This window comes from Strix uralensis, chromosome 8 (genome assembly GCF_047716275.1).
Source record: "Strix uralensis isolate ZFMK-TIS-50842 chromosome 8, bStrUra1, whole genome shotgun sequence".
Lineage (NCBI taxonomy): Eukaryota > Metazoa > Chordata > Aves > Strigiformes > Strigidae > Strix > Strix uralensis.
This window is the reverse complement of record NC_133979.1, coordinates 30,556,001-30,580,452: the sequence shown is the minus strand read 5'-3', so window position 1 is coordinate 30,580,452 and position 24,452 is coordinate 30,556,001. Positions and strand designations below refer to the sequence as shown.

General features: G+C 50.6%; 1 protein-coding gene across 3 annotated transcripts in view; it reads right to left on the bottom strand.

Annotated features, from left to right (window-relative positions):
• ACBD6 (acyl-CoA binding domain containing 6) overlaps positions 1 to 11,123 on the bottom strand; it is an 89,992-nt gene extending 78,869 nt beyond the window's left edge. For 2 of the 3 annotated variants that reach the window (XM_074876953.1, XM_074876955.1), the window contains exons 1-3: positions 10,888 to 11,123; positions 4,389 to 4,453; positions 3,763 to 3,859 (exon numbers count right to left, since the gene is read on the bottom strand). In XM_074876953.1, coding sequence (XP_074733054.1) covers positions 3,763 to 3,859; positions 4,389 to 4,453; positions 10,888 to 11,085 — 360 coding nt within the window. In that variant the 5' untranslated portion in view covers positions 11,086 to 11,123. Of the gene's footprint in view, positions 1 to 3,762; positions 3,860 to 4,388; positions 4,454 to 9,912; positions 10,746 to 10,887 lie in introns of those variants that run through there. The other variant, XM_074876954.1, reaches the window with a different exon arrangement.
• Positions 11,124 to 24,452: the final 13,329 nt, after the last annotated feature.

Genomic DNA, 24,452 nt, shown 5'->3' with positions numbered 1-24,452 from the left:
AGGAATGACTCACAAGAACAAGAAACAAGAGATGCGCTAAAAGGTAGAAGATGACGAAGGAAGACTGCATCAAGAGGAGAATGGAGACAAGCATGGAAAAGTATAGTCCTGACCTCCTACTAACAGCTGCTCTTGGGAAAAGGAACAAAACAACCCACAAGGCAACACACAGTAAGACCCACGCCAACATAAGAAGACTTAACTGCAAAGCATCTAGAAAGGCAATTGTGATTGGCACTTCTAGACTTCTGAGTTCCAGATAAATACAGCAAGGAGATTCCTGCAGCTTCATGAAAGTAAAGGCAGTGGATGTCACCTAATATCCTTTAGATTATCTGCTATTTTAAAGTTTTCCTAGCAAACAAAATTGCAATATGATCATGTATTTCCAGGTTTTAGACAAAGCTCTGAAAGAAAAGATTAGGCATGACTATCAGACAACCTGCTCACAGCAAGGGTGAAGAAGAAACTAAAACACATTAGAAATAGCCACAGAGATGAGCCAACAGATGTGTCTCTGCTGTCAAAAGTGGCATACCAGCTTCACAGACCAGGGAACAGCTGTGCCACTCCCTGTCCACATTCAGTTGTCTAATAAACTGCAGGTACTCCAAACTACTGTGCAGGAGTAGGAGGCAACAGGTCAGATTTTGGTTGCTACTGGTGTTCTCATTGCTTCTGAATACAAATTCAGGGTGTTCCTACTGCACCAAAATGTTTTTGGGTTTTTTTCCATCCAAACCAAGCTAAGACTACTAAATTATAGCAGTTACAGCCTGATGCTGAAGATACAGAAACTGCAAAGTCAATACAAAAGAATGAATCAGTGAAGAATCAAGAAAAAGGAATGTAGAAGTGGATCTATTTGGACTGCATAAGAAATGCTGCATTTAGTTCTGTTCTATTTATTAAGAGAAATACTGACAGTCTGAAAGCTGCAGAACAGCAGCAAACCTCCTGAGAAAAAAATTAACATATGAAAAAAAAATAAGGTGTTTCTAAGTTTTAAGTTTTGCATATTTAGTACTAAAGGATCAAGACATTTAAAACCCTTTGCAAAAATATGAAACAGGAGACGGAGGAGGATTTAAGATATCACACAAGAACAACTTGAAGGGATGAGATGAACCCTCGAAGAGAAAATACATAGGTAATACTGAGAAAGCTTTACAATAGCAAAATTCATGAAGCTGTACAATGAGAAATTCAACACTGTTGTATTGTAATTACTGTTTATGATTCACAATGATCTGAAAGCTGAACTTTTCAAATTTGTACCAAGCACTTTATCTTGCTTTTAACTAAATACTAGGAGTATTTCATTCATGATCTACTGAACGTAACAAAAATTCAAAGGAACCCAGCAGATGAGCATGTAAAGAAGACACAATGACAGTGATGAAGCACCTTGTAATGTACCCACAGATCTTTTCTATAAATCCAATCTGAAATTTGAAGACTCAAATAGCTATTTTATCTCCATCCCCTGACACATGCATCTCCATCATTTTAAAGAACAGAGCTCCCTCTCGTGGCTCCAGAAGGTGGATTATGGGGTGGTGGGGGGAAGGAAAAAAAAAAAAAGAGTACAGAGAAATATGAGACAGATCAGAGTGAGAGGACTCCTGATAGCATTTTGGTCATATAAAAGTGTTAAAAGGAAGATGTAGTATGAAGGACGGGTGATTTCTTTTAAAGAAAGCAATGTCACCTATATTTTAATGCTAACTTTTAAATTACATTCTCTGCTAATGTAACTTCCTCTGCTAGGCCTTTCTGCACCTGAGCATATTCCTTCAATGTAAAGCACTCAGATCTCTTAAGACTAGCTCAGTCATAAGCAAGGCACAGGAAGAGGAAAGAGTCAGGACAAGAAACCTCCTGTGCAGTGGTGCAGGGACAGTAAACCAGCTAACACCCTACAGATTTTCCTCAGCATTATAGCTCCGTGCCCTGAGACCACACAGAGGGAAAAACAAATCATTGGCTTCAAAAAGCCAGGGAATATATGCACAGTTACATGAGTGAGAGAAGAGTATCTATCGAAGTACTGCAACAAAAGCATCTAAAGAAAGAAAAATCACATTTTTTTAAACCACTCTGACGACTCAGTCCTGCCACCTTCACATAAACTTCGGTTCAAGCTCCAGCATCGCTCTCCTCCTGCAAGCCCACGTTTCTTGTATCAACTATTCAAAAAGGGAGGACAGAGGAACGCATGAATGAGCAAACACGCTGGTGCAACAGCATTACCCAGCACGGTCTAGTTTCTGCTGAGTCCTGGGGACAGGCTTATGCAAGGACAGCGATGGGAAGAAACATGCTCACAGGCATTCATTTCTCAGCTTAGGGCAAGAAGGGAGGAGCAGTGCTGCAAACCATTGTTTGTTTGTTATACAGCTTCTTTAAAAATTTTTATTAACAAACTAACAGATCATTCCACTTTCCTAGCTGACAGTTTTGTAACCTGAAGGTCACACCTGGACAATAAGTATTTCTCTGAGGCAAGAAAGTGAAGGGAGTATCCAAAGCTAAGCTTGTCACCATGCATGAGAAGTCTTTTTATGAACAGAAGCTCTACTCATAAAAATTCAGGAAAGTGTTGGGTGTTTTGGGTTTTTTTTGTTTTGTTTTTTTGGTGTTTTTTTTTTCATTGTTTAATGAATATTCATGTTTCACTTTACTAAACACTTTCTTCATTCAGGATCATACATGGATTCTTTGTAAATTATTTCTGTATGAGAATTGGACAGGAATTTACACAGTATGCAGCTAGCTTTTGCTAACTGCACTTCACAGCATATTGCTAACTGCACTGCACAGCATATAAAACTGTTTTCCCCAAGGGCATTAAAAAGGGTTTCCTCTAAATGACAGTATTTCTTTGCTGCAAAACCAGGATCAACACCATGAAACATGAATGAGTGGAGAAAAAACAATTACTCTTAAGTCTCCAGAACAGCATCAGAAGACAACTGAGAATGAAATTCTTGATCCAGAGGCTTGTGCTCAACACAAGATTTTGCTTCCAAAGCGCAGGACCAAAAAAGAATCAATTTCCTACCATGAAAAGAAATTACCATGCCTTCAGCATTTTGCTGTTAGTGAAATATCTCCAATCAAAGGCAGTACTTTTTCTAAAGAGCAATCCTCTTTAAAAATTGTATAAAAATCAGTCTATAAACAGGGAGATATCTTTAAATATTCAATCTAGTAATAAACCTGGTAGATGAAAGACTGATTAATTAAAATGATAGTACATTCTCCCTATAACACACACATCCAGGACTTACAAATACACTTGTTATGTTGGAGTACCTAATCATAATCAGATTTGGTAATTTGCTGCATCGAAACAAAAAGGAAACATTTTTAGAATTGATCACGCAGTTCATGTCACTTTCATGGAGATTACTTTGTATTGATCAACATTTAAATAGTAGTTGAAAAGAGAAAGATGAGAAAAGGATAAAAAGTATCTTTACATGCTAAATACAGCATGAACCAATAAAAGCAAAATAAATTAGATCACTACAGCCAAGCCAGCCCTGTGCATGCGCTCACTGTAATGAAGATAATTATGAATGAGATGGGTCTTCGTGTTTCAGTCATAACAAAAGGAGAGTTTTAAAAATGAATTTAGACTTTAATCTGCTCAAAATGAAGTTTGCCATGCAGCAATTAAAATCTGTATAAAGGCAAACCAGCTTTACAAAGACAAATACCGGTTTGTTTTCTGAACAGTATTTTCATGTTTCCTACCTGTGGATTCCAACTGGGGTCCAGTTTTTTCACTGTAGCAACATACTCCTGCATAGCTTGATGAGGGCTGGTATCTCCCAGGGCTTTCCAAGCCTCCCTAGGAAAGACATCAAAACATCAGTGAGCCACTTGGAGACAGCACACTGTGTTTTTAAGGTGTCATCAGTGGAACATAGTGAACAGATTCATCTAAATACTTTCAGGGGGTGCAAAGCCATCTTTCACTCAGTTTGAAATGGTCAACCTTTCTCTGAAGCCATGAATGGCCGCTGTCAGTGCAGCACTCCACTGTGAAAGGATCTTTCAGGAGATCCTGATCCAGGCTGGAACATAGTTTGTGTTCACAAAGCAAAGCTGTTTGTAAAGCTGTACCTATTTACACAAAATTTTTGTTGTATGCAGGCTAATTCTGGGTGAACAAGGTAAATACAGGAATCTGGTATTTCATGCCTGCATCAGGCATAGCAGGCAAACATTTCCTTATTAAACAAAGGATTTTAAAGACAGTTCAGTGGCAGACTCTCAGAGTTGACATCCTCTAGATCCATAATCTGTCAACAGATGAGACAAGATGCAACGAAAAGTAGAGCCAGAAATTGCTAGGAATTACAAGGATTTCATCTTACCATTTCTGCTTTCCCTCAAAATCAAAGAAGCTTGGCTTGGGAGTGTTACAGGTTCCAAATTTCACCTAAAGAAAAGAAATTTCCTGCGGTTAGAACAAAGCAAAGGGAAGGGGGCTTGACTAAAGAAATACTGTGTTCTGATGGTTTCACTGTAATTCTGTTCTTATGACAGAGGAAAGGTTTTTGAAGGAAAGAACGGATACAACTCAATCCCATCTTACCCTCATTTTAGTTCTCTTGCAGTTATTAGCACCTCTGCACCCCTGTGTTTTCTTTGCGTGATGCAAGGGAAGCAATTTTGTTATGCAGCTCATTTCTTCTGCATGCATTACCCAACAGGGATAACCAGCAAGTGATTTCTCACTTAATGTTATGTTTATTACCCAGCCAAATGCCTCATCCTCCACCAGTATCAAGAAAAATTCTGTTGATTAGGGTTTCTACAGAGATGATTATTCATTAAGGCTGAAATTCACCTCCTTCCGCACAAAACTCGAGTGAACAGACTTTTTTAATTATTTTCAAGGTCCTCTGGAAGGCAAGGGGACAAACTCAGAGCAAAGCAATGCCAAGCAGCTTCTGAATTTGCTCCGAGGCATCCCCCTGCATAGGGAGCACTGAATGAGAGACAAGTCAAGGCCTGAGTGCCAGAGGTGAACCAGTCTGTCACAAGCTAAGCCAGAAATTAAAATGTGGGGGGAGAAATAAGAAACATGAGGAAACAAGGGAATGAGCCAGAATTGGTGGATAGATACATGGAAAAACAAAATAATCTTACAGCCACTGTAAAATGGACTCGGTGCCAGTGGGATTCAGGCAGTTTTCCATAGGGTGGTGTACTGATGGGACAGATACAAAGCCCTTCCTCCTGCTGCAGCAAAGCCTAGCAGCCATAGCTCCTCTGTAAGCTCACCCACAAAGGGGGACACAGAGGACTGACAGAGGCATCACCTGCCCAGGGCTCCAAAGGCACAACCACGTTCCTGCAATGAAGCCAGCCAGCGCTGACAATTGCCTCAAGAACAGAGAAATTAGCAGGTTGAGGTTTGAGTAACAGAGATATTTTCTTGAAGTCGACTCAGGAGAATGTATAAGTGAATGTGCCTCTGTCCCTGCATGGAAGAGCCAGGGAATATGGGTCAGGACCCACGAGATCTGGCTGTTATCAGTGCCCCTTTCTCACAGAAAATAAAGCCCCTTGGGCACAGATGTCACTGGCCAAATTAATCTAACTGAAATGAAAACATTGTGATAGGGAAAGAATTTACACAAAACACAGGGTTTTGGGGTTTTCTGTTTGTTTGGGTTTTTTGCCTTTTTTAAATGAAAGTGCTGTATATCCCACAGGGATGATGGATGAAAGACTGTAGGAAGCCAGAGCAGAACCACAGCTCCAAATGCAACAGCCCCTGGGAAGCAGTTATTGCAGCAAGTCCTCCTAACACAGGGCTCAGCCCCGTGCAAAGAAAGCCCAGCACGGATGGGGGATTTAAACAGACCCCAGGGAGGGAACACAGGGATGTTCTGGAGGTGGGCAAAGGCTGCTGGTTGAACATTTTGTTAGCCAAGCAAAACTAAACTGCATTCATCAAATGTTTTATGAAATATGCTCAAGTGTTCAGGCAGGTGAAGTGCTTAAATCAACTAACAATTCTTCACCTTAACAGGGTGGGGATTTTATGCTGAGGATGGAATCATTAATCAGGCTTTAAAGAGAGCATGCCCATGCTAAGAGATATTTATTAGTTACACTATGTTTTCATTTAAAGTGTTAGAGGATATGAGTGACTAACTGAAATTAATTTTCTGTACATCTGACTGTCTCCCAGTGAGCAATTCATTCAAATTAGAACATCTTAGCCGGCCTTTAAAACAACATATCGCATTTCATGGAGAAACACGAGAAAGAGCTAGCAACGGTTAAGTCCTCTAATAAATCAGTCAGGATTCATGTAGCGTAAATGTTTTCTCCCGTGCTCAGAGGTGGATTGGACCAGTTGTTTTAAAAAGCAAAACAAACATGGAAATAAAATGCAAATTCATTATCTGTATGGAAAACGCCTGCTTGGCAATTCTTTAGTTCAACAGCTAACCTGCAAAAATTGGCCAAGTTGGATAAAAAAAATGATATGTTTTAATATTAATTTTCCACCGCCATCATCAAAACACGACAGCAGTTTCCTCTCTTTAGATTTGGCATTCAAAGGCTGTTCTAGTGTCAGGAAAGACTGTTAGTAACATTGATAGTAATACAAATCAAGGAACAGTAGCTAAATTTCATCCATCAAGAGGGGAAAAAAGTGCACTTGTGCCCTGTTTGCTATTTTAAGATATATTAAAAAGCCTTGCAGTGGTTTTGTTGGAAAGAAGAAAATAAAGGTTTCGGCTTCCCTCTTTTTGCTGCAAGACTCCATAATGCATCAGAAACCAACCAGGAATGTAACATTAGAGGGGACCTGAGCCTGACAGCTGAGCAAGAGGAGCTTTAGCTAAATATGCCAATGCTGACAAATACTGGGGGCAAAATTTTGTGAAGAACTCTGTCCTGATGCTATTTCCCTGAAGGACCTCAAAAGCTGTTTTTCTCCATAATCAGCAGAACGACAAGAGCCTGTATTAGTATTTCAAGTCAAGAGTTTCTCATTCTGTGTCCACAAAATAATTACTGATGGTCTCCAGGGGGCTGACTGGTCACTTGATGCTTAGCTCTCCTCATTTACAGTTCATCAGCTGCATTAAAAAAAGAGACAGCCAGAATGCATTAAATACTTTCCTAGCATTGCTTCTGCATGCAGAGTCGTCTGCAGGCATTATACTCACGAATCGCACAAAGACGACCCAGGCAGCTCCAAATGGGAAGTGTCTGCAGACATCTCCATTTGTGGCCAAAATGGAAATTTAGAAACCTTGGATAAAAGCCTTCACCTGAGAGCTGAAGGTCACAACATTCAGAAGAGTGCTCAGATAGACAGACGCTCAGAGACAGGTTAGCGCTGTATACCAGCCCCATGCAACTTCAGCTGCTGGTCCAGACTGTGAGAAATCTTGAGATCCTCCTTACGCCTTACTCCACAACTGATCTCCAATCCTCCCCACCCCGGTGGTGGTGGTAAAACGGCTCTTTGCTAATTTTTCAACTAATACATTTATATGGCAGGGAGTTCCAGCCAAGTATTCTTACCCGACTGTAAATCTTGTAAGGTGAATCATATTTGCAGCCTACAGCTATGGAGTAGTAACAAGAACTGAACTCACCTCCGTGGTCAGCAGGACTAAAAACTGTAAGCAGGACTTCTAACCGTACACGGGCCAAGTAAGCTGAATTTATTTGGCAAGACAGGATTTCTGCCTGTTCCTGCCCAAAGCTCTGCCCCATTAACCTCCCCCAACCCGTGGGAAAGCCCTGTACTCAAGTGACTGAAAGCAGAGTGTAGAGAAGAACAAGCAAACATCATCCACAGAAGGCAAGGGGTCCTAGCCCTGATGACCAAGGGGCTGTATGTCCCAAAGAGAGTGACACTGGTAACACTGAGTCAGCGCCACTCCACCGCTCCATGCAACAGGAAGCTGCAGGCAGAAACTCCCAAGTTCAGGGCAAATTTGTGGCATCGTGTTATAGAACAAAAACGGGATTATATTCTTGAGCCTACAGTGAGAGACAGCATAAGCCCTGTTTTGCCAAGGGCACTGGGTTTCCAGCTTGCTGCACTTCTCAGCATTTACTTAGGCACTGGTACATCCTCCTGGCAGGGCAGTTTTTTCAGTCCGATCCTTTCCAGCAAGTTCTGGATTCCCTCCCCTCTCTGAACGATGACCACTACATTGGTCTCCATCACTAGTTTCTGAACCTCAGTTCTTCGCCTCCTCAACACAACAGGCAAGTGTTATCTTCACCACTACAGACTCAAGGCACAGACAAGCGATTTGCCCAAAGCCACACAGAAAGTGGGGGGGAGAAATCAGTCCCAGTCCAGAGCCTTGCCGACTAGTGTGTCCCTCCTCCTGTTCTGGGGCAGAGTCGTAAACTCAGCAACATCTTCTAAAAACCTCACTGGAGATGACAACTAAGCAATTCCCTTATTTTCAAGTCTCTGACACATAAACAAAATCAGAGAGAAGAGTAATAAAATCCTGAAATGGCCTCCAATAAAAGGTAATAAAATTCCAGGAAAATGCCTATATACCCAAACAGTTTGAAATAAATAATACACAGTATTTTAACAGAGAGCTCAGCTGTTACTGTCACCTCTTTTATGATGGTGCTGTATCTTAAATCAAAGCCCTTAGTGACATAAAACACTAAACTGAGGAAAGACAAGGATGCCAAATCAAGGACAGTGGACAGATCTGAGTCAGCACCTTTTGTGTGCTAGCAATACTACTGTCCACCGAAGTAATATATTAGCAGCCCATTATGCATACTGATACAGCTGCTATAATTAAATAGAGAAAACTTGCATTAAGCGCTCTCGTTGTGATTTAAAGCACAGAACGCTGCAAAACTCAAAGTTAGCAGAGGATAATCCTGCAGTAGCTGTGCTAGCAAACTTCTCCCATCTCCACCGCCAGCACTACCCTCCCAGGCACTCTGTAACAGAGAAGGCACCTTTCTGGCCAGCACTGGGCAGCCAAAGGCACGGAAACCCAGGAGCCAAGCACAGCCTGAAACCAAGGAGCACAAGGGCACTTGCTGTTGCATCCTGCTTGGCCAGGGACAAGAGGGACAGAGGAGAAGAGGACAGAAGTGCCCCGTTCCCCTCAGCTGAAGGCAACTGGAAATCTGTGCTGACACAAGTGTTAATTATCAGCTTTTTTTGAGGTATCAAAACTGTTGCAAAACAGCCTCTGACTTAAATAACTTTTAACATTAAACACCTTAATGGTTTTACAGAGCTCAAACCAGGAAACCCTCTGGAGTCTGTTGACAATCACGAGCTGATATGCAGGTAATGCCTTCCCATTTCCACCTAGGACAGTTACAAAGCATTTGCAACAGAGTGAAAAAAACAAGACGTTATTTGCAATATATCTCCTGAGAATACAGATTAAAAAAACTACAAAAGAGAAAAAAAAAAACCCAACCTTTCCTTTCATCTCATCCTAGGCATGGTCTTGTTATTCTTAAATGTTCTCCTAGTATTTTTTTTTCTACCCTCCTTTTTCTTTAAAAGGGAAAGAGAAACCTGGAAACCTGTTTAAGCACTAGAAAAATCTGAAAACAAAGCCTCATGTGACCAGTCTGCTTTTAATACAATTAATGGTCCACAAAGCACAGCCTAGGAACCACCGGCTTAGAGGATAATTAAATACTGCATTAAAAAATGAAAGCACTTGTAAGTGGCAGTAGTAGGACGAGGGTATTCCATATGGGAGGAAAACCATGGGGAAGATGTGTACGCCCAACTTCAACTATTAATCCAAATGGGTGGGATTCAGCTTTCGAGTCAAGGCAGCATCTCTTGCCGCAGACCTGAGTCATATTTGTACTTTTACTCTTTGGTCTTCCAGGTGTGACAATACTTACAACAAAGGTCGGGCGATTATTACAGGCGTTTGTATCTTCACTGGTGCTTTTTTGTTTGTTGTACATAACTTCTCCCACAGAGGCAGGAAAAAGTCACATTGTGTATTCCCATAGGATGCATCCTATAGCTTGCGCAATTCACAGGGACTGAACGGGAAAAGGAGTCACGTTCAACATAATAACTAGAACTAACTAGTTCAGCTTCCCAGCCCTCTCTAAAGCCCTCCACAGACAGATCCGCACAGGCACATCCTTCACGTGGTCGCATCAAAACCCCAAAGATTCAATGCCCACGCGCAGGTCAGCGCTGCCGATCCCCGATGTCCGTAACGGGGAGGCGAGCATCAGCGCGAGCTGTGCTCCACAAACCATTCCAACACCTCCCCTAACCTGTCCCAGTGGCCTGATCACCCAGCATACGCAGGGAGCCTGGCACACACTGGCCAGGCAGCTCTATTTACCAGCCAAGTTACTCCACAAAGACTCACTGGACGCCGGGACAGGCCACCAACCCACCGGCGACCTGTCACAGCCAACAACAAAGGCCAAATCCTCCACACCGACACCCGCCCGCCGAAGCCAGACCGATGTCCCCGCCGCAGGGGCGAGCGGCGTGGCGTCAGGGCTGCCCTGGCCGAGCGAGGCAGGACGACGAGCGGGATGAAGTTAGCGGGACTCTGTCCTACCAGACTTCGTCCACCCTCACTGCGGGAAAAGCGAACTTTGCGCTGGACAGAAAGCTCCCCGCACCCCCTGACACCACTTTTTCCACTTGGCATCGCCACGTTCCGTGCAGCAGCTGCGCAGGCCCTTGGCCGGTGGCCCCGGGAGAGCCCCAGGCCCCGCCACCCGGGTACCGGCCCACCGCCCCGTCCCGCTCCTCGGCCGGCTCCCCACGCCCCGGGGGGTGCCCGCGGGGTGCCCGGGCTCGGGCCGCGGGTCGGGTCGGGCCGGGCCGCCCCGGTCCCGCCTCACCTGCTTGTAACGGGCGTACAGGTAGAGCAGCTGCTCTTTGCTGGCGGCGGGCAGCAGCGCCGGCAGCCGCTCGGCCGCTTGCTCGAAGAGCGCGGCCAGGTCGCGGCCCGGCGGCGCCGTCCCCGTCTCCTCGGACCCCGAGCTCGCCTCGCCGCCGCTCCCCGCCGCCGCCGCCACCGCCAGCGGGGGCGACGCCATGGCGGCCCGCCGCCCGCCCGGGTCCGCCCGCCGCGCCGCTCCCCCTCACGCCTCGGTACGCGCGGCCGGGCCGCCCGCGGGGAACGCGCGCCGGGCCCGAGGGTTCCGGGGCGGCCGCGGGCCCGAGAGCCGCGTGTCGGCGAGCGGCAGACGTGGCCCCTGAGCTCGGCTTCGGAAGGCCTCGCCCGCGGCGCTGCTGATGGCGCTGATTAAACAGAAACACCCGACGAGGGGGCTGCCCGCGCCCCCAGACTTTTTATAACCCTTACCAAACGTGACCCCCCCCCCCCCCCAGCACCCCGCGCCCCCAAACCCCGCTTCGCGCGTGGCCGAGACCCGCGTCCCTCGCGGTCCTCTCCCGGGGGCCGGTGCCACCGCTCCGGTGGCGGCCGGGCCGGGGGGACCCGCCGCGTCCCCGCTGCCGCTGGAGGGCACTCGCAGGCCGCCCGCGGCTCCGGGCGGGCGGGCGCGGGCCGCGGGGAGCCCCCGGCCCTGGGTGGCGGCCGGGGAGGGCCGGCGGGGCCGGGTGGCAGCCAGCATCCTCCCGGGATGCGGGTAAAGGGTGGCGGCCCCGCCCGCCGCCCCGGGGGTCCCGGCCAAGCGCCAGCCCAAAGGCGGTTTATATTTAGCCCGGTATCTACTTCGGGCGGAAAGTTTTTCCCCCTCCCTGGCACAGCTGTCGAGTCCATCTCCCTCCTCCACCCCCGGCCTCAGCAAATGGCAGCCCTCAGTCCCCTGGGGAAACCTTGGCCACCCCGGCAGCGTCCCGACCCACTCCTCCTCCGGCCACCCCCCGGGGCCGCGCTGCTCCCCCCGGCCGGCTGCGTGGCATGGGGGGCCACCCCACAGCGTCACCCCATCTTACGGGTGGGCACACTGAGGCGAAGAGGGGCAAGCAGCAAGGCGGGGGTTTGCACCGTGGTTTTAGAGGTCCCTGTCTCACTCCGGAGCACTGGGATGCACTCTCATTCCCCCGGGCGTGAGGATGAGGATGAAGGTGCATCCCGTGCGTGACCTGGTCCATCCACACAACTTCTTGCGGTCTCCCGGCCATGTCCCAGACGCTAGCCAGCCCAATACCCCCACCCATCTTTCCATCCTGGGTCTTGAAGGGGGAAAAGCTGTGGAAAAAAGATCTTCCATCAGAGTCAGAAATAAGCTGGCTTTTCTTCTCTCGCTGCTTTCACACCCTCACTGGGTGTGAGAAGTTTTACGTAGGGGAAAAAAAAAGCCCTAACGCAGCCAGGGCAGTGAGCCGGAGCCCCACTGAAGCGCCTGGACATGGCCCTGCAGGGCCGCCACCACTTTCCCATCGGGCCACCAAGCCGTGGCAGTGTCCCCACCCCTGGGCTGTGTGTACAAGAAGGGGGTCAGGGTCCAACCATGGGAGTGTGGCTACACCATAGTCCTGCACAGAGCAGGAGGGGACCTCTGCATCCCAGCCTGTGCGAGAGGGGCAGTGGGGCCCCAGTCTCTGCTCAGTACCAGAGCGGAGATGGACTCGGCTCTGCTGGAGCTGGGAGTGTGCCTGAAAGCACCCACTCTGCCTAGGGCTGTCTGCTGAGGGGACAAACGGTGTCCTGCCAGCAAGTTTGTGGCCTCCGCAGCCTCCTTGCCTGTGCAGGGGGGACAAAACCCCAGTTTGAACCAGGAAGTGGAGGGAGGCGGAAACAGCTTGGCTCTGCCACTTGCAAATAAAAAATAATAGCTCCTCTCCAGTGCATGATTAACACCCAGCCTCATAAACAGACCGCAATATTTACAGCGAACTCGTCCTCCTCTCTGCTCTCCACCAGAAACCGTTCGGCTGCATCCAGCTGGCCGTGTCACCCCGACCAGCTCCCCTTGCCATGGGGAAGCATCGCCTGGTCCAAGCCTGCCGGCATTCAGCAAGGGACAGGCAGCCAGGCAGGTTGGCGGGATGAAACCCTTTTTGAATAGCTTGGAAAAAGTACTTGCAGCAAATTAACTGAAGTGCACAGCCTCCGCACGCTCTTCGGCTTGTCTCTATGCTGGATTTCTTTGCTAGAGCACTTACAGCTCCTGCTAGATCTCTCACTTTTTCCTTGCCTTTTTTTCAAAGAGAGACTTCACCGAGGGCCTGATCCTTCCTTCCACCCCCTCTCTTTGGCAGGCGTGGGAGCAGGTTTGATGCAAGGCACCCGTGGAGGTTTTAGGAGACTGGCATGGAAACACTGAGGATGGGGATGCCGAGCTCAGACACACTGAGCCTGCTCTGCAGGATGATGTTTAGTTAGTTGCTGGTCCCCAGCAGCCTGGGAGAGGGCAGGACCAGGGCTTGGGGGATGCCAGTGCTGATGACCTTCTGCCTGATGCACCAACCACCCCCTGCAAACATGAAGAGGCGCAGGGCTGGGAGAGGCCCAGTCATTCCAGTATGAGCCGGGTCAAATTCAGCCCATTCCCCAGCCCCTGGCTGCAGAGTGCACAGAACCAGAAGCATTGCAGGCACAGAGCGGTAAAGAAAATTGTGCAGGGCCCCTCCATGAGCTGTGCATGTGGGTCAGCCCCAGGTCCTGTGCTGGAATCGCAGAGACACAGTAACAGGCTGCAACCAGCAGTGCTGAGCAGAGAAAAAATATCCCTGTATAATTATCATATCCATCCTGCCAGTCATCCTGGAGACCTGTCATTGTGCCTCTGCAGAGGGCAGAGGCCACTGCGCACACCAAACCCCGGCCAGCCTGAAAGAAACATCTGAAGGGATCCCTGCGAGCTAAGCTATGATTACTTTTTTTTTTTCCCCCCACAACAAAAGGAGAAAGAGGCAATTAAGAGCTGGTTTGTCTGTGGCTGTGCATTTTACTTCAGGAGACACCTGTCTACAGAGGAGGAGCAGGCTACAGGCTGGGGAAGCATGTGCCCTCCCAAGGGCAAGGGGCATGGGGAGCGGGGGGAGCCTGGGCGCGCTCCCCTCCCATGGTACGGCTCCCCGCACACCCCAACCCAGCAGGTATCACCTCCACTGCGGGCAGAGCTGTGCCTCTGGTTAAGAAATGTCCCCTTCTGTCTCCTGAGCTCCTCCAGGTTATCCATTGCGTGTGTCTTTGTCCCACCACTCTCATCTCCTTCCTCTCCCTCATCACTTCTTCTTGGGAGATTTGCCCCCTGCTCCTGCCCCGCGGGCTGCTACCTCTTGTGTCTGTTCTGTGTCCTTCCACTGCTCTGGTGGCTCCCCAGACCCCATGTCCCCTGTGCAAAAGCAGACCCCGGAGCACAGCCACCTCCCCACACTGAGCAGAGCCATCACCCTTCCCTGCCCGGACCCACAGCAGGAGGGCTTGCATGGGGCTCGGGCTGGAGCAGTGCCTGGCTTGTCAGGCAGGGACAGGGCAGCTTGTGCCTGTCTCCAGCTGTGATTTCCACCTGGGATACGGACATTTTACATGTACCCCTACTCACAACACATGTCACGCACCTTGCTCACTTTCGCCCCTGCAGTGGGAGTGGGAGGAGGGGAGACAACCACTTTTAGCAGAGAGATGAAAAAAACCTGCTCATTTTTCACCCTGTGCATGTGTCCCCTGTTAGCAAGGCAGAGCAAATGCACACCCTGCTCAATATTTTTGAGAGCCGATAGATGCTGTAGCAGCCAGGAGCCCACAGTGTGTCTGTGAGAGCCGTGCCCAACCTGTCCCTGACAAGGGAGGTGATTTCCATGAAATGGAGTCACAGGCAACGGGAAACCAAAATTCAATACTGGCCAGGGGAGAAGCTAAACAAAGGGCTGAGGTCTCTGCCCTGGCATAAGCAACATCTCCCTCATATGCATCACCTCTGCAGAGTTCAGCTCCATTGCACATTTTACCTGCATTCATTATAGCACCGGGGCTATTTGTTTGTGTATAATAAAGGGGATCTGGGAGAAAAGTGTGTAATTAGCATATCCATCATATAAGTTTTTTAGATATCAATAAAACATCAATTTGCTCCTTCCTGTGCTGTGGTGAATATAAATCAGTAGCCATGATGGAAAAGGAATGCATAACCCCCCTCAAAAGTGCATAAATCTCCCCTCTCCCCGACGTATCATTAAACCTCTTGAACGCTGATGGAAAAAGTCCTCTGCCAGGTGCCAAGCACTGCTCCCCAAGCATGCCTGAAGCCTTGCTGGGCAGTGCGGGCAGCAGGCTGGGCTGATATCAACAATAATGTGGTTGCAAAACCATGGCTGGCTGGTGGTTCAAAGGTTGCAGCCGGAGCTGTGCAAATAGTGGATCTTTCCACGGAGAGAAATTTCTTACCACTAAGTCTTTTTGGTTTGGGGCAGTAAGCTGAAATTTTGTATGGTATTTTCTTTTCTAAATTCAAATTAAAATCATAAGGAGAAATTTCAATTTGGTTTGACCCGCAGTGTTTTGCTTGGTGTGAAACAAACACAAAAAACTTCATTTTTGTTTCACTTTACTCAGCCTCCTGCTCCATCCATCCCCTTTCCCATCTTTTTTCATGCATGTGCACAAAGTGCAGCAGAGCCCTTAGTTTTGAAACAAATGCCTAGGTGTTAGTGATTGAAAACAGCAAAATAAAAAGCCATTTTTAAAGTTGGCGGGTTTTTTCCTAATTATGCTAATGATGAAATTTAGCTCGTTTTCGGATGTTTCAGTTCCCCTTGAGTTGCACTGAGAAGACAGAGCTGAGGTGCTCAGCGGGAAAGCCCCACTGAGGTTCGGCTGCTGTAGGGCTGCTGTCTCCATGCTCCCCTGCCTCTTGCCATCTCCCCCTTGTCTCACATCTCCATGCAGCAGCAGACAGCAAGTAATGGCTCCATTTGTCACTGCCCTGCCACTGCAAGGCCACAGACGTCCCTCATTTTGTTCTCCATCTCCCCCAGGCGAGGTCTGCTGCCCACCCATCCCCTGCTTGCACCACACCTGGCTCTGCATCCCTCCGCTATTGCACCAGGCACAGGTACCCAGCTCCCAAATCCCCTGGCAGCTCCCCAGCCACTGTGACATCTCACAGGCAGGGGATTTAGACCATAGTGTTGGTAAGATGTGCCTGGCAGTGACTCGCCGGGGATGCTGCCCTCACCTGCGGCCTTCTTTGGGGTTATCTGTGGCCACCAGCAGCATTTCTCCCTGGCGAGCACTTGGACCTGCTGTCTGTGTCTGCACAGCCCCAGGGCAATACCCTGTCCTGCCCACAGAGGTGAGCCCCAGCTGATGTGTTCAATGAACTCTCCTGACTGGGGAGCGTCCTGCATCCCTCCCCAAACCCTCCTTACCGGGGGTTACCCCTCATCCTTCATCCCTCCCCGAAACCCTCCCTGACCACTGCCCATGAGCGACAAGGTTCACCAGAGAAGGGATGCAGCTCTGGAAAAGCTGCTCCCGACCCCTTCCCCGCTCTCCGCCAGCAAGGAGCGATGGAAGGGAGTGTCTGTAATTGCAGCTGTCAGCAGTAACAATCCCGGCGCTGCCGTTATAAATGGCTCCAGCATGACTTTTACTTACAGATTTCCCTCACGTGATGCTACAAGTCGTGCAAGGAAAAACCTGCACCGCAGAAAAGCAATTGCACCTTTCAGCTCTGTGGAAGGAGATTTATGGCTTGTTTTTGCCATAAAATGGAGCGGGCAGGGCTTGGGTTACAGGTCAGTGTGTCCTGACCAGACAGGCTGGTGTGGTTTGGAGGAAGGGGACATCCTGCGTCCCCTTCTTGTTGCCCCACTGGGGATGAGCCAGACATCAGAGCCCCTGCCCCTGCCCGTTCGATGGTCCCTGTTAGCAAGGGAAGGGTTTTAGACTAATTCCTGCCAGACATGTAACATCACAATGATGTCTGGAGCCAGAGAGGAACTGCGGAAGACGGGGATCTCAGGCTGTAGAGGTGACCCTTGCCAGATCTGCTGGCATTGATTAGAGGCACTGAGAAATGCTGGTGGGTTTCTGCATACGTGTGGTTTACGTCACTGAGACTAATTTCTACAGTGAGGAAAAAGCCAGGCTGTGTCTGGTCTGTGGCTACCATCAGAGACCATAGCTGTTGCTTTCTGAGCAGCTGGCTGGGAGCAGATGTGGACCCCCCAGCACGAACTGAGCCCAGCCACCCCTCAGCCCATGGCCAGGCCAGGAACCCAGCTGCCATGCTGTTTCTTGCTCTCTGCCCCGGTGGCACAAGGACTTTTGGGATGTGTCCCCACTTGCTTTAAAAGATTCTTTGTAATCTGACATCTGTTTTGAGGCTGCAGGACCTCTAGGTGTTACACCTAGGGATGGTTCACACTCAGCCCTGACGGACACATGGTTCCTTCCAGGTCAGGCAAAATCCTCCATGGAGAAGCAGCCTAATCTAGTGCTACGCCAGAAGATCACCGAATGGTCTCACTGTGGACAAGGTCTGTCCCCTACAATGCACTAGGGACATCAGCAGGAGTCAACAACCCTAAGGATGCTCATGATGCAGGGCTTGAGCCAGGCAGGGTCAAGCCAGGTTTGGCAGGAGGAGCTGTTTTTCTAACGTGGCTCTTGCAAATAGGAAGCCTGTGGCCTTCTGTGCACTTTGATAAGGTTCAGAGGTTGTTAAAATAAACCAGGAAGCTATGGCAGGGTTTCCAAAAATTCCCAGAAAGTCCAGCTGGCTTTGGAGATTTCTGCCATAGCTATTACCACGCACCTCAACCTCACCTGCACTTAGGTTTTTGTTGCCGTTGTAGACATGGTGGTTAAGGGACACAGGTTTAGCGCAGAGAATCGCAGTGACCCATCCTCCAGCGTGCGGTTGCACCAATGCATGGTGTCACACACGGGTATGGTCTACTCTGCCTGGCAGGGACCAGCACCAAGGCACAACCCCAGCAATTGTCCATCTGCAGCCTATCGACCATGGGGGTGGCACAGGAAAGGGTGGTTGCCCCAGCCCTACCCCACACCCCTGGATCCAGCTGGCTCTGGAGCAGAGGGCAGGAGAGAGCTGGTCACTCGTGCAAAGGGCACGGAGCCGCTGCCAGTGCTGCTTCGCCGCTTTATTGTGCTCGTGGCAGCTTGGTGCCTGCAACATCGATATGCTAAGATACACCGATATCTCATGTTTCCTCCACAACCTGCTGCGGCTCTGGCATGACGGTGGTGGTGGCTGCGTGAGCCAGCAGCCGCAGCTCTGGGGACACTGTTTCCTGTCGCAGGTTACCTTCCTTCCTGCTATTTGGTGGGGTGCTGCCCCCATTCCTCCACCCTTCCCTTCGCCACTCTCGTGTGGGAAGGGGCCAGCAGCCAGGATGGCAATGGGGAGGCAAGAGCATGTGTAACAAGGCAAGTGAGGTTGGGGTAAACAGGACAGGGACGGTCCCAAGGCCACCTGGCACTTTACCAGCTCCTGTCCCCTGGAAAACATCCCGAAAGGATAGGGTCCATCCTGCCCCAGGACACAGCAGGGCAGTGCCATGGACATGGAGAGGTGCTGGGGGGGGACGGACGCTGCACTCTCCTCTGCCGCAACTGGCAAGAAGAGGGGTTTAGCAATGGGGCAATCCCGGGGACAGAGCAGGGAGGGCAGAGGCTCTTCCTGGGGCTCTTCTGGAAGCAGCTCACACAGCTCAGGGGCTCAGAGGAAGCAGCTCTTGTTTCTTCTCTAATTTTAGACCTTTTCGGGGTGTTCAGTTTTCTTAACCACTGGTCAGCTGCTGTCTTCTTGCACCAAGCAAGCATGCATAAATTAAACCAGACACATATATATGTATTGGAAACGATCCAGGAGCAATCACTTACACGCCAGTGAAGGGCGTGAAACCCCCCATCTGCTCCCTGTTGTAAGACAGCACAGTGAGTCCCCAGCCCAGCCACCACCAGCGCAGCTCCCTGGGCCTCGTCCCTCTACGGCGATGGGGGACACTGCACCCCTCACAGCACAGGAGCGGGGCTGGAAGCAACCTGGCAGGGTCATCTTGACCTAAACCATCTGGGCAGATGGTTTTTTTCTTACTCCCCGGCTGAGTTTCCAGGCAGGACACCCCTGCGATCTCAAGCAAAGCAGAGGGGCCGCGTGGGAGCAGCGAGGAGCTTGCCGCCTGCTCACGGCCGTACATACGTCGGTTGTGAGTCAGCCCGGGAAAGGTCAGCCTGCTCGGGGGCGTCAGGCGATGAGCGGAGGCAGCCCCGCTCCCCTCACAGAGCAGAATTCCGGCTAAGGGGAGCTGCTGCTGCTTTGGCTTTTTGCTCTGTGGTTCTGTATCCCTACGTGTTTCGGTAGCAGTCGTGCCTTTACATGCAGGCTTGCAGCCAGGGGTATGTTGTTGCCCAATCTTGGGATTTTTAAGATCAGGCACGTTGACACTGGCTGAGCAATGTATGGGCCAAATCCTGCCCTGGAGAGTGCAGAGGAGGCAATAAATAAGCCAGGCAGGACATGGTTACTGCCCACAGACCCACATGCCCCTGCACTTGCAGCTGGGGACAGGGCTGCCCCATCCCTGGAGGTGGCTCTTGGGGATCTTGAGTGCTAAATCCACCTCTGTGGTGGGCTCAAGTCCCAATGGATCAAATTCAGTCAGTGGCTAAAGTGACCCACCTGCAGCCAAGGCAGGCACATCCCCTCCTGACAGGTCTCATCCTGGCTCCCGCTGAAACGGGGATGAAAGCATCATCTTACTCTGCTCAGAAGAGCTGTGGGAAGTTATGGCTGCTGGGACAGCGCTTGGAAGAAGCTGGATAGGTACTGACATCCCTGCCGCTGGAATCAGGCCCATCCAGTGCATTATTATTGCCTGGAAACCACAGCTCCTCCTGGCTTAAAAAACCTGCTGCAGGCAGCTTGCCTGGGTATATAAACACCCTGACAATTCCCAGTGGGTTGGGCTGTGCTGCTGCTGGTCTGACCCTGTGCATGGCCTCTGCCCTGGGGACTGAGACCCCCCCCAGACTCCTGATGCTCATCATCACATCCTCATGCTCTGCTGGTACTGATGGGGAGGGAGAATATGTGAAAAATCAATAGCTCCAGCTCAGGCTGCCGGAGGATTTGTGCATTTTGCACTGTTGTCTCTGGGAAATCTAATATATTGATTGCATTTCTCAAGACCAGTATCGATGAAACAGATAATGGGGGTGTTTGGGGCTGGCCAGCGGATGCCGAGGGTGTCTGAAGCCCAGGGCTGCTGCTCTATTGATCCTGGCAGGCAGGGAATCATCTCCTGGCATGATTTCTAAATCCCCTCGTTGTTCCACGTCAAGCTTGCCCCTGACCTGCTTTTACTTCTTTATTTATTTACTCTCCACCTTCCTTTCCAAGCAGTGGTGGTGAAGCCCCTGGAGCTCCGTTGGGAGCAGGAATCACCGCCCGGGCAGGTCAGGGAAGCGGAGGATGCAGAGAGCAGCCATTTCCCCACACGATGCCCCCGCCACCTCTGCGGAGCAGCTCTGGCCAGCGGCAGAGAGCAGTTCCGCTGCACCGAGGTCGGGGGCACACTGCTGCTCCCAGCTCCCCGGGCTCAGGAATTATTTCTTATGGTTTCGATGGAGAGGAGGTGAATTTATCTTTGCCGCTTGCCCTGATGTTGACCCACCCAGTGGTCCAGGCTCTGCACGTCCTGCTTTGCTCATGCGGCCAGGGAGGGTCGTGCTGCTAAAGTATCCCCTTCCGTGACAAACTGAGCCCCTAAATATCCAGGCATCTTAAAAGTCAGCTGCCTGGGGAGGAGGCGGGAAGAGAGGTGTACGAATGGTTGTCTGTGGGTGTCTTGCATTGTCTCTTGCTATGGAAAACCCTCCTCTTAGTGATTTTATGAATACCATTAAAGAAAATTTTCCCTCTGCAAGACTCTTTCTAAAGCCTCTTTTGAAGACTCCTTCTCCCCAGCAATGCAGGATCTTTAAAAGTATAATTATACTTTTTTTAAAAAAACCACCATGCTATTTATAAATTATTCTATATGTTCTCAACAAAGCAAGTGCCAGACTGCACTGGCGGAAAGCCCACTCCCGACTTCTTGCTTGGTTTAAAAATGCAAATAACATTGCTTCTTTTATTTTTTCCTAGCTGCAACAGCACAGGGGAAAATCACAATGCAAACTCTTTCCCGGAAAAGAGTGAGAGATGAGGACAATGTAGCAGCCTGGTGCAAGCAAGGTATGGGGACTGGGATCCAGACCCAAAGCACAGGGACAGGGATCCAGGTCTGAAACCGGGATCGGTTGGGATCGCCATCCCTCCTCGGCTGCGATGCGTTGCCTGCATTCCCCCTGCCTGCCCTCCAGCCTGGTTGCAGGCAGAAGGCAGCAGAGACAGGCAGCAGTGGCCCTTCCTCTTTCATTTAAGGCTCCTCCTGCCCCCTCTTCCTTCCTGCCTTCCTCCCCCAGCCCCTGGATGTGCAGAGCTGAGAGTTTTGAAATGTTTCGAGGAGTCAGAAAGCCCTGAGTCCCAGCAGAGCGGTGAAACACTGTCACGATGCCAAGAGTGGTCCCAAAGCGTGTCTGATAACAGGAGGCAAGGTTTTGCCAATCAGATATATAAATGGAGCTGTTGCTAGAGAACATGGCAATGGTGAGTAAGAAGGAGTCCAGCCCCTGCTCTGGCTCCCCTGCTATCACCTGTCTTTGTTTAATATCAATAAATAGCATTTATTGGTATTAAATAAATAAATAACATTTATTGGTGAGTTAAAAACTCTCCGAAGTACAAAGGGAAGGGGGGATCACTAGTTATTTTCAGTCACTGAATTTGTAAGCTGTCATATCAGAAGATATTCACTTATTATACATCATGGTACATATTTCATGCCATGCATCCAAGCAAATAATAAAGAGAATATTTATTTCTTAATCCGTCCTCCTCCCCCATGCTGCACGTTATCTCTGAAAGCCTGACAGCATTCAAAGGGTCGAAGCTGCAAAGACCCACCTCACGTCTGCTCCCGCTGCAGTCAGTGCCACTGATCGTGGTGGGAGCAGGCTCAGACCCTGAGTGATTTTATCTGGAACAAGCCTGCAAAGGTAATGCATTAAAAAGCTGGTGACCTGCTAAATGTAAGTCAAGCTGTGACATAGCGGTTAGCTCGCGCTGAGGTCAGCGCCGGGCAGGTTGCTGAGTGTGAAGTTTCAGATGAAGGGCACTAAAGCTCTATTCATTAAATGGTTTTCTGCAAACATAATTAAGAGATGGTATCAGCGAGCATCGCTGCTGCATGCGCCGCTGTCGCTGCCGGGTAAATCTCAGCGTGGGTAAGAGCGCTCGCAAATCAGAGGTCCTCGGGCCTGCGACAGGACCCCGATAAATCACCGCAGCAAATGAGCTCTGCTCCTGCAGACGTCGGTAGGAGCGATGCTCCGGGCAGCTGCCTACGGCAGCGGGCAGGAACGCCGCCACGCCGAGGGGCTGGCAGCTGGGATGGGGTCGGCCCTGGTGTGGGTATGGGAAAAAGCTGAAAACTATCATCTGAAGTTGTGCTGGAGGTTGGGAGGTTTGAAGGAAAACCCAAATTAATCCCCAAACCAGCAAATTCCCAAAATCTGGGAACTGGGGAGGGGTAAGATTAGGGTCACTGGGATACCTGGGGATAACCGAGGGCTGCAGCCCCACTCCGTACGGCTCCGTTTGGTCTCTCACGCTATAACGCAGCGGGTACCCAACCCTTCAGCCCCCAGGAGTGTCTGTATTTTGGGGCACCCGTGCCCCTGCGTGGGGGGACTTGCTCTTACACCTGCCCTGGGTTTCCCTGCTCCCCCATGCCCCGCAGCAGTGTGCATGGCACCCTGCTGATAAGCGTGACGAGTGGTGCAAGAGCAAAGGCATTTGTGATCATGCAACTTTTGGAGAATTTTCCCTTTTTTTTTTTTCCTTTCTCTTCCCCTCCTCCTTTTCCTTTGCACTGTCTTCTCTTTCTTTTCCTTCCCCCTGGCTTTTTGTGGCCTGTCAGCCTGATTTCCCTCCTCCCTCAATTCTTACTCATCTTGCGTTTTCTCCTACTCTTCCCCTCCATCTCCATCCTCACTTTCTCTCTTTTCCCTGGCTGATATCTCCCCACCTCCTCACCTCTTCCCCCACGCACACTGCTCTCCCTGTCGCACTTCTCCCCACCCCATTCCCAACCCATCCCTATCCCCATTCCCATTCCCTATCCCCATTCCCATTCCCATTCCCATCCCCATCTCCTGCCCATCCAATCCCATCCCCATCCCATTCCCATTCCCATCCCATCCCATCCACATCCCTGTCCCATTGCATCTCCATTCTCATCCCCATCCCTGACCCATCCCATCCCACTTCCATCCCATTCCCATCCCTGACCAATCCCATCCCATCTCCATCCCCATTCCCATCCCATTGCCATCCCCATCCCATCCTATCCCCATTCCCATCCCCATCCCACCCCCATTCTCATGCCCATGCCAATCCCATCCCCATTCCCACTCCATCCCCATCCCCACCCCAATCCCATCCACAACCCCACCCCATTCCATCCCCATCCCAATCCTTTCCCCATCTCCATCTCATCCCATTCCCATCCCCATCCCAATCCCATCCCATCTCCTTCCCCATCCCAATCCCATCCCATCCCATCCACATCCCTGTCCCATTGCATCTCCATTCTCATCCCCATCCTAGCCCATCCCTGACCCATTCCCATTCCCAAGCTGTCTGATCTCCATCCCCATCCCATTCCCATCCCCATGCCAATCCCATCCACAACCCCACCCCATTCCATCCCCATCCCAATCCTTTCCCCATCTCCATCCCATCCCATTCCCAGTTCCATCCCATCTCCATTCCATCTCCTTCCCCATCCCAATCCCATCCCATCTCCATCCTCTCCCCATCCCATCTATCTGTATCTCCATCCTCTCCCCATCCCATCTCCATCTCCATCCCCATCCCCATCCTCTCCCCATCCCATTCCCATTCCCATTGCCATCCCATCCAATCCCATCCCCATCCTCATTCTGTTCCCATCCCATCCTCATCCCATCCCCATTCCCATGTGATTCCCACTCCATCCCCATCCCCATCCCCATCCCCGCCAGCACCGGAGTTCAGGATTCAAACTGGGGCTGTCCCAGAGCCGCCGTCGCTTACGGCGGGGCTGGGCGGCGGATCCTGAGGGACGAAGGCGGCGCCTTTGGGCCCGAACCGACCCCCAGAACGAGCAGAAAGAGTAAAAGGAAGCGGGGCGCCCCCCGCTGGGGGAGCCCCGCGGCCCCCGCGCCCCCCCGCGGCCCCCGCGCCCCCCCGCGCGCCCGGCGGCAGGGGCGGGGCCGGACGCGCTGAGCCCCGCCCCGCCGGGCCCGCCCCGCCCCGCGCGGCGGTGGGCGGCGGCGGCGGTTGCCGTGGCGATGGCGCCTTGCCGGCGGCCGGTTGGCTGTCGGGCCGGCTGACGGCTGGGAGGCGGCGGCGGGGCGGCGGGACGGGGAAGA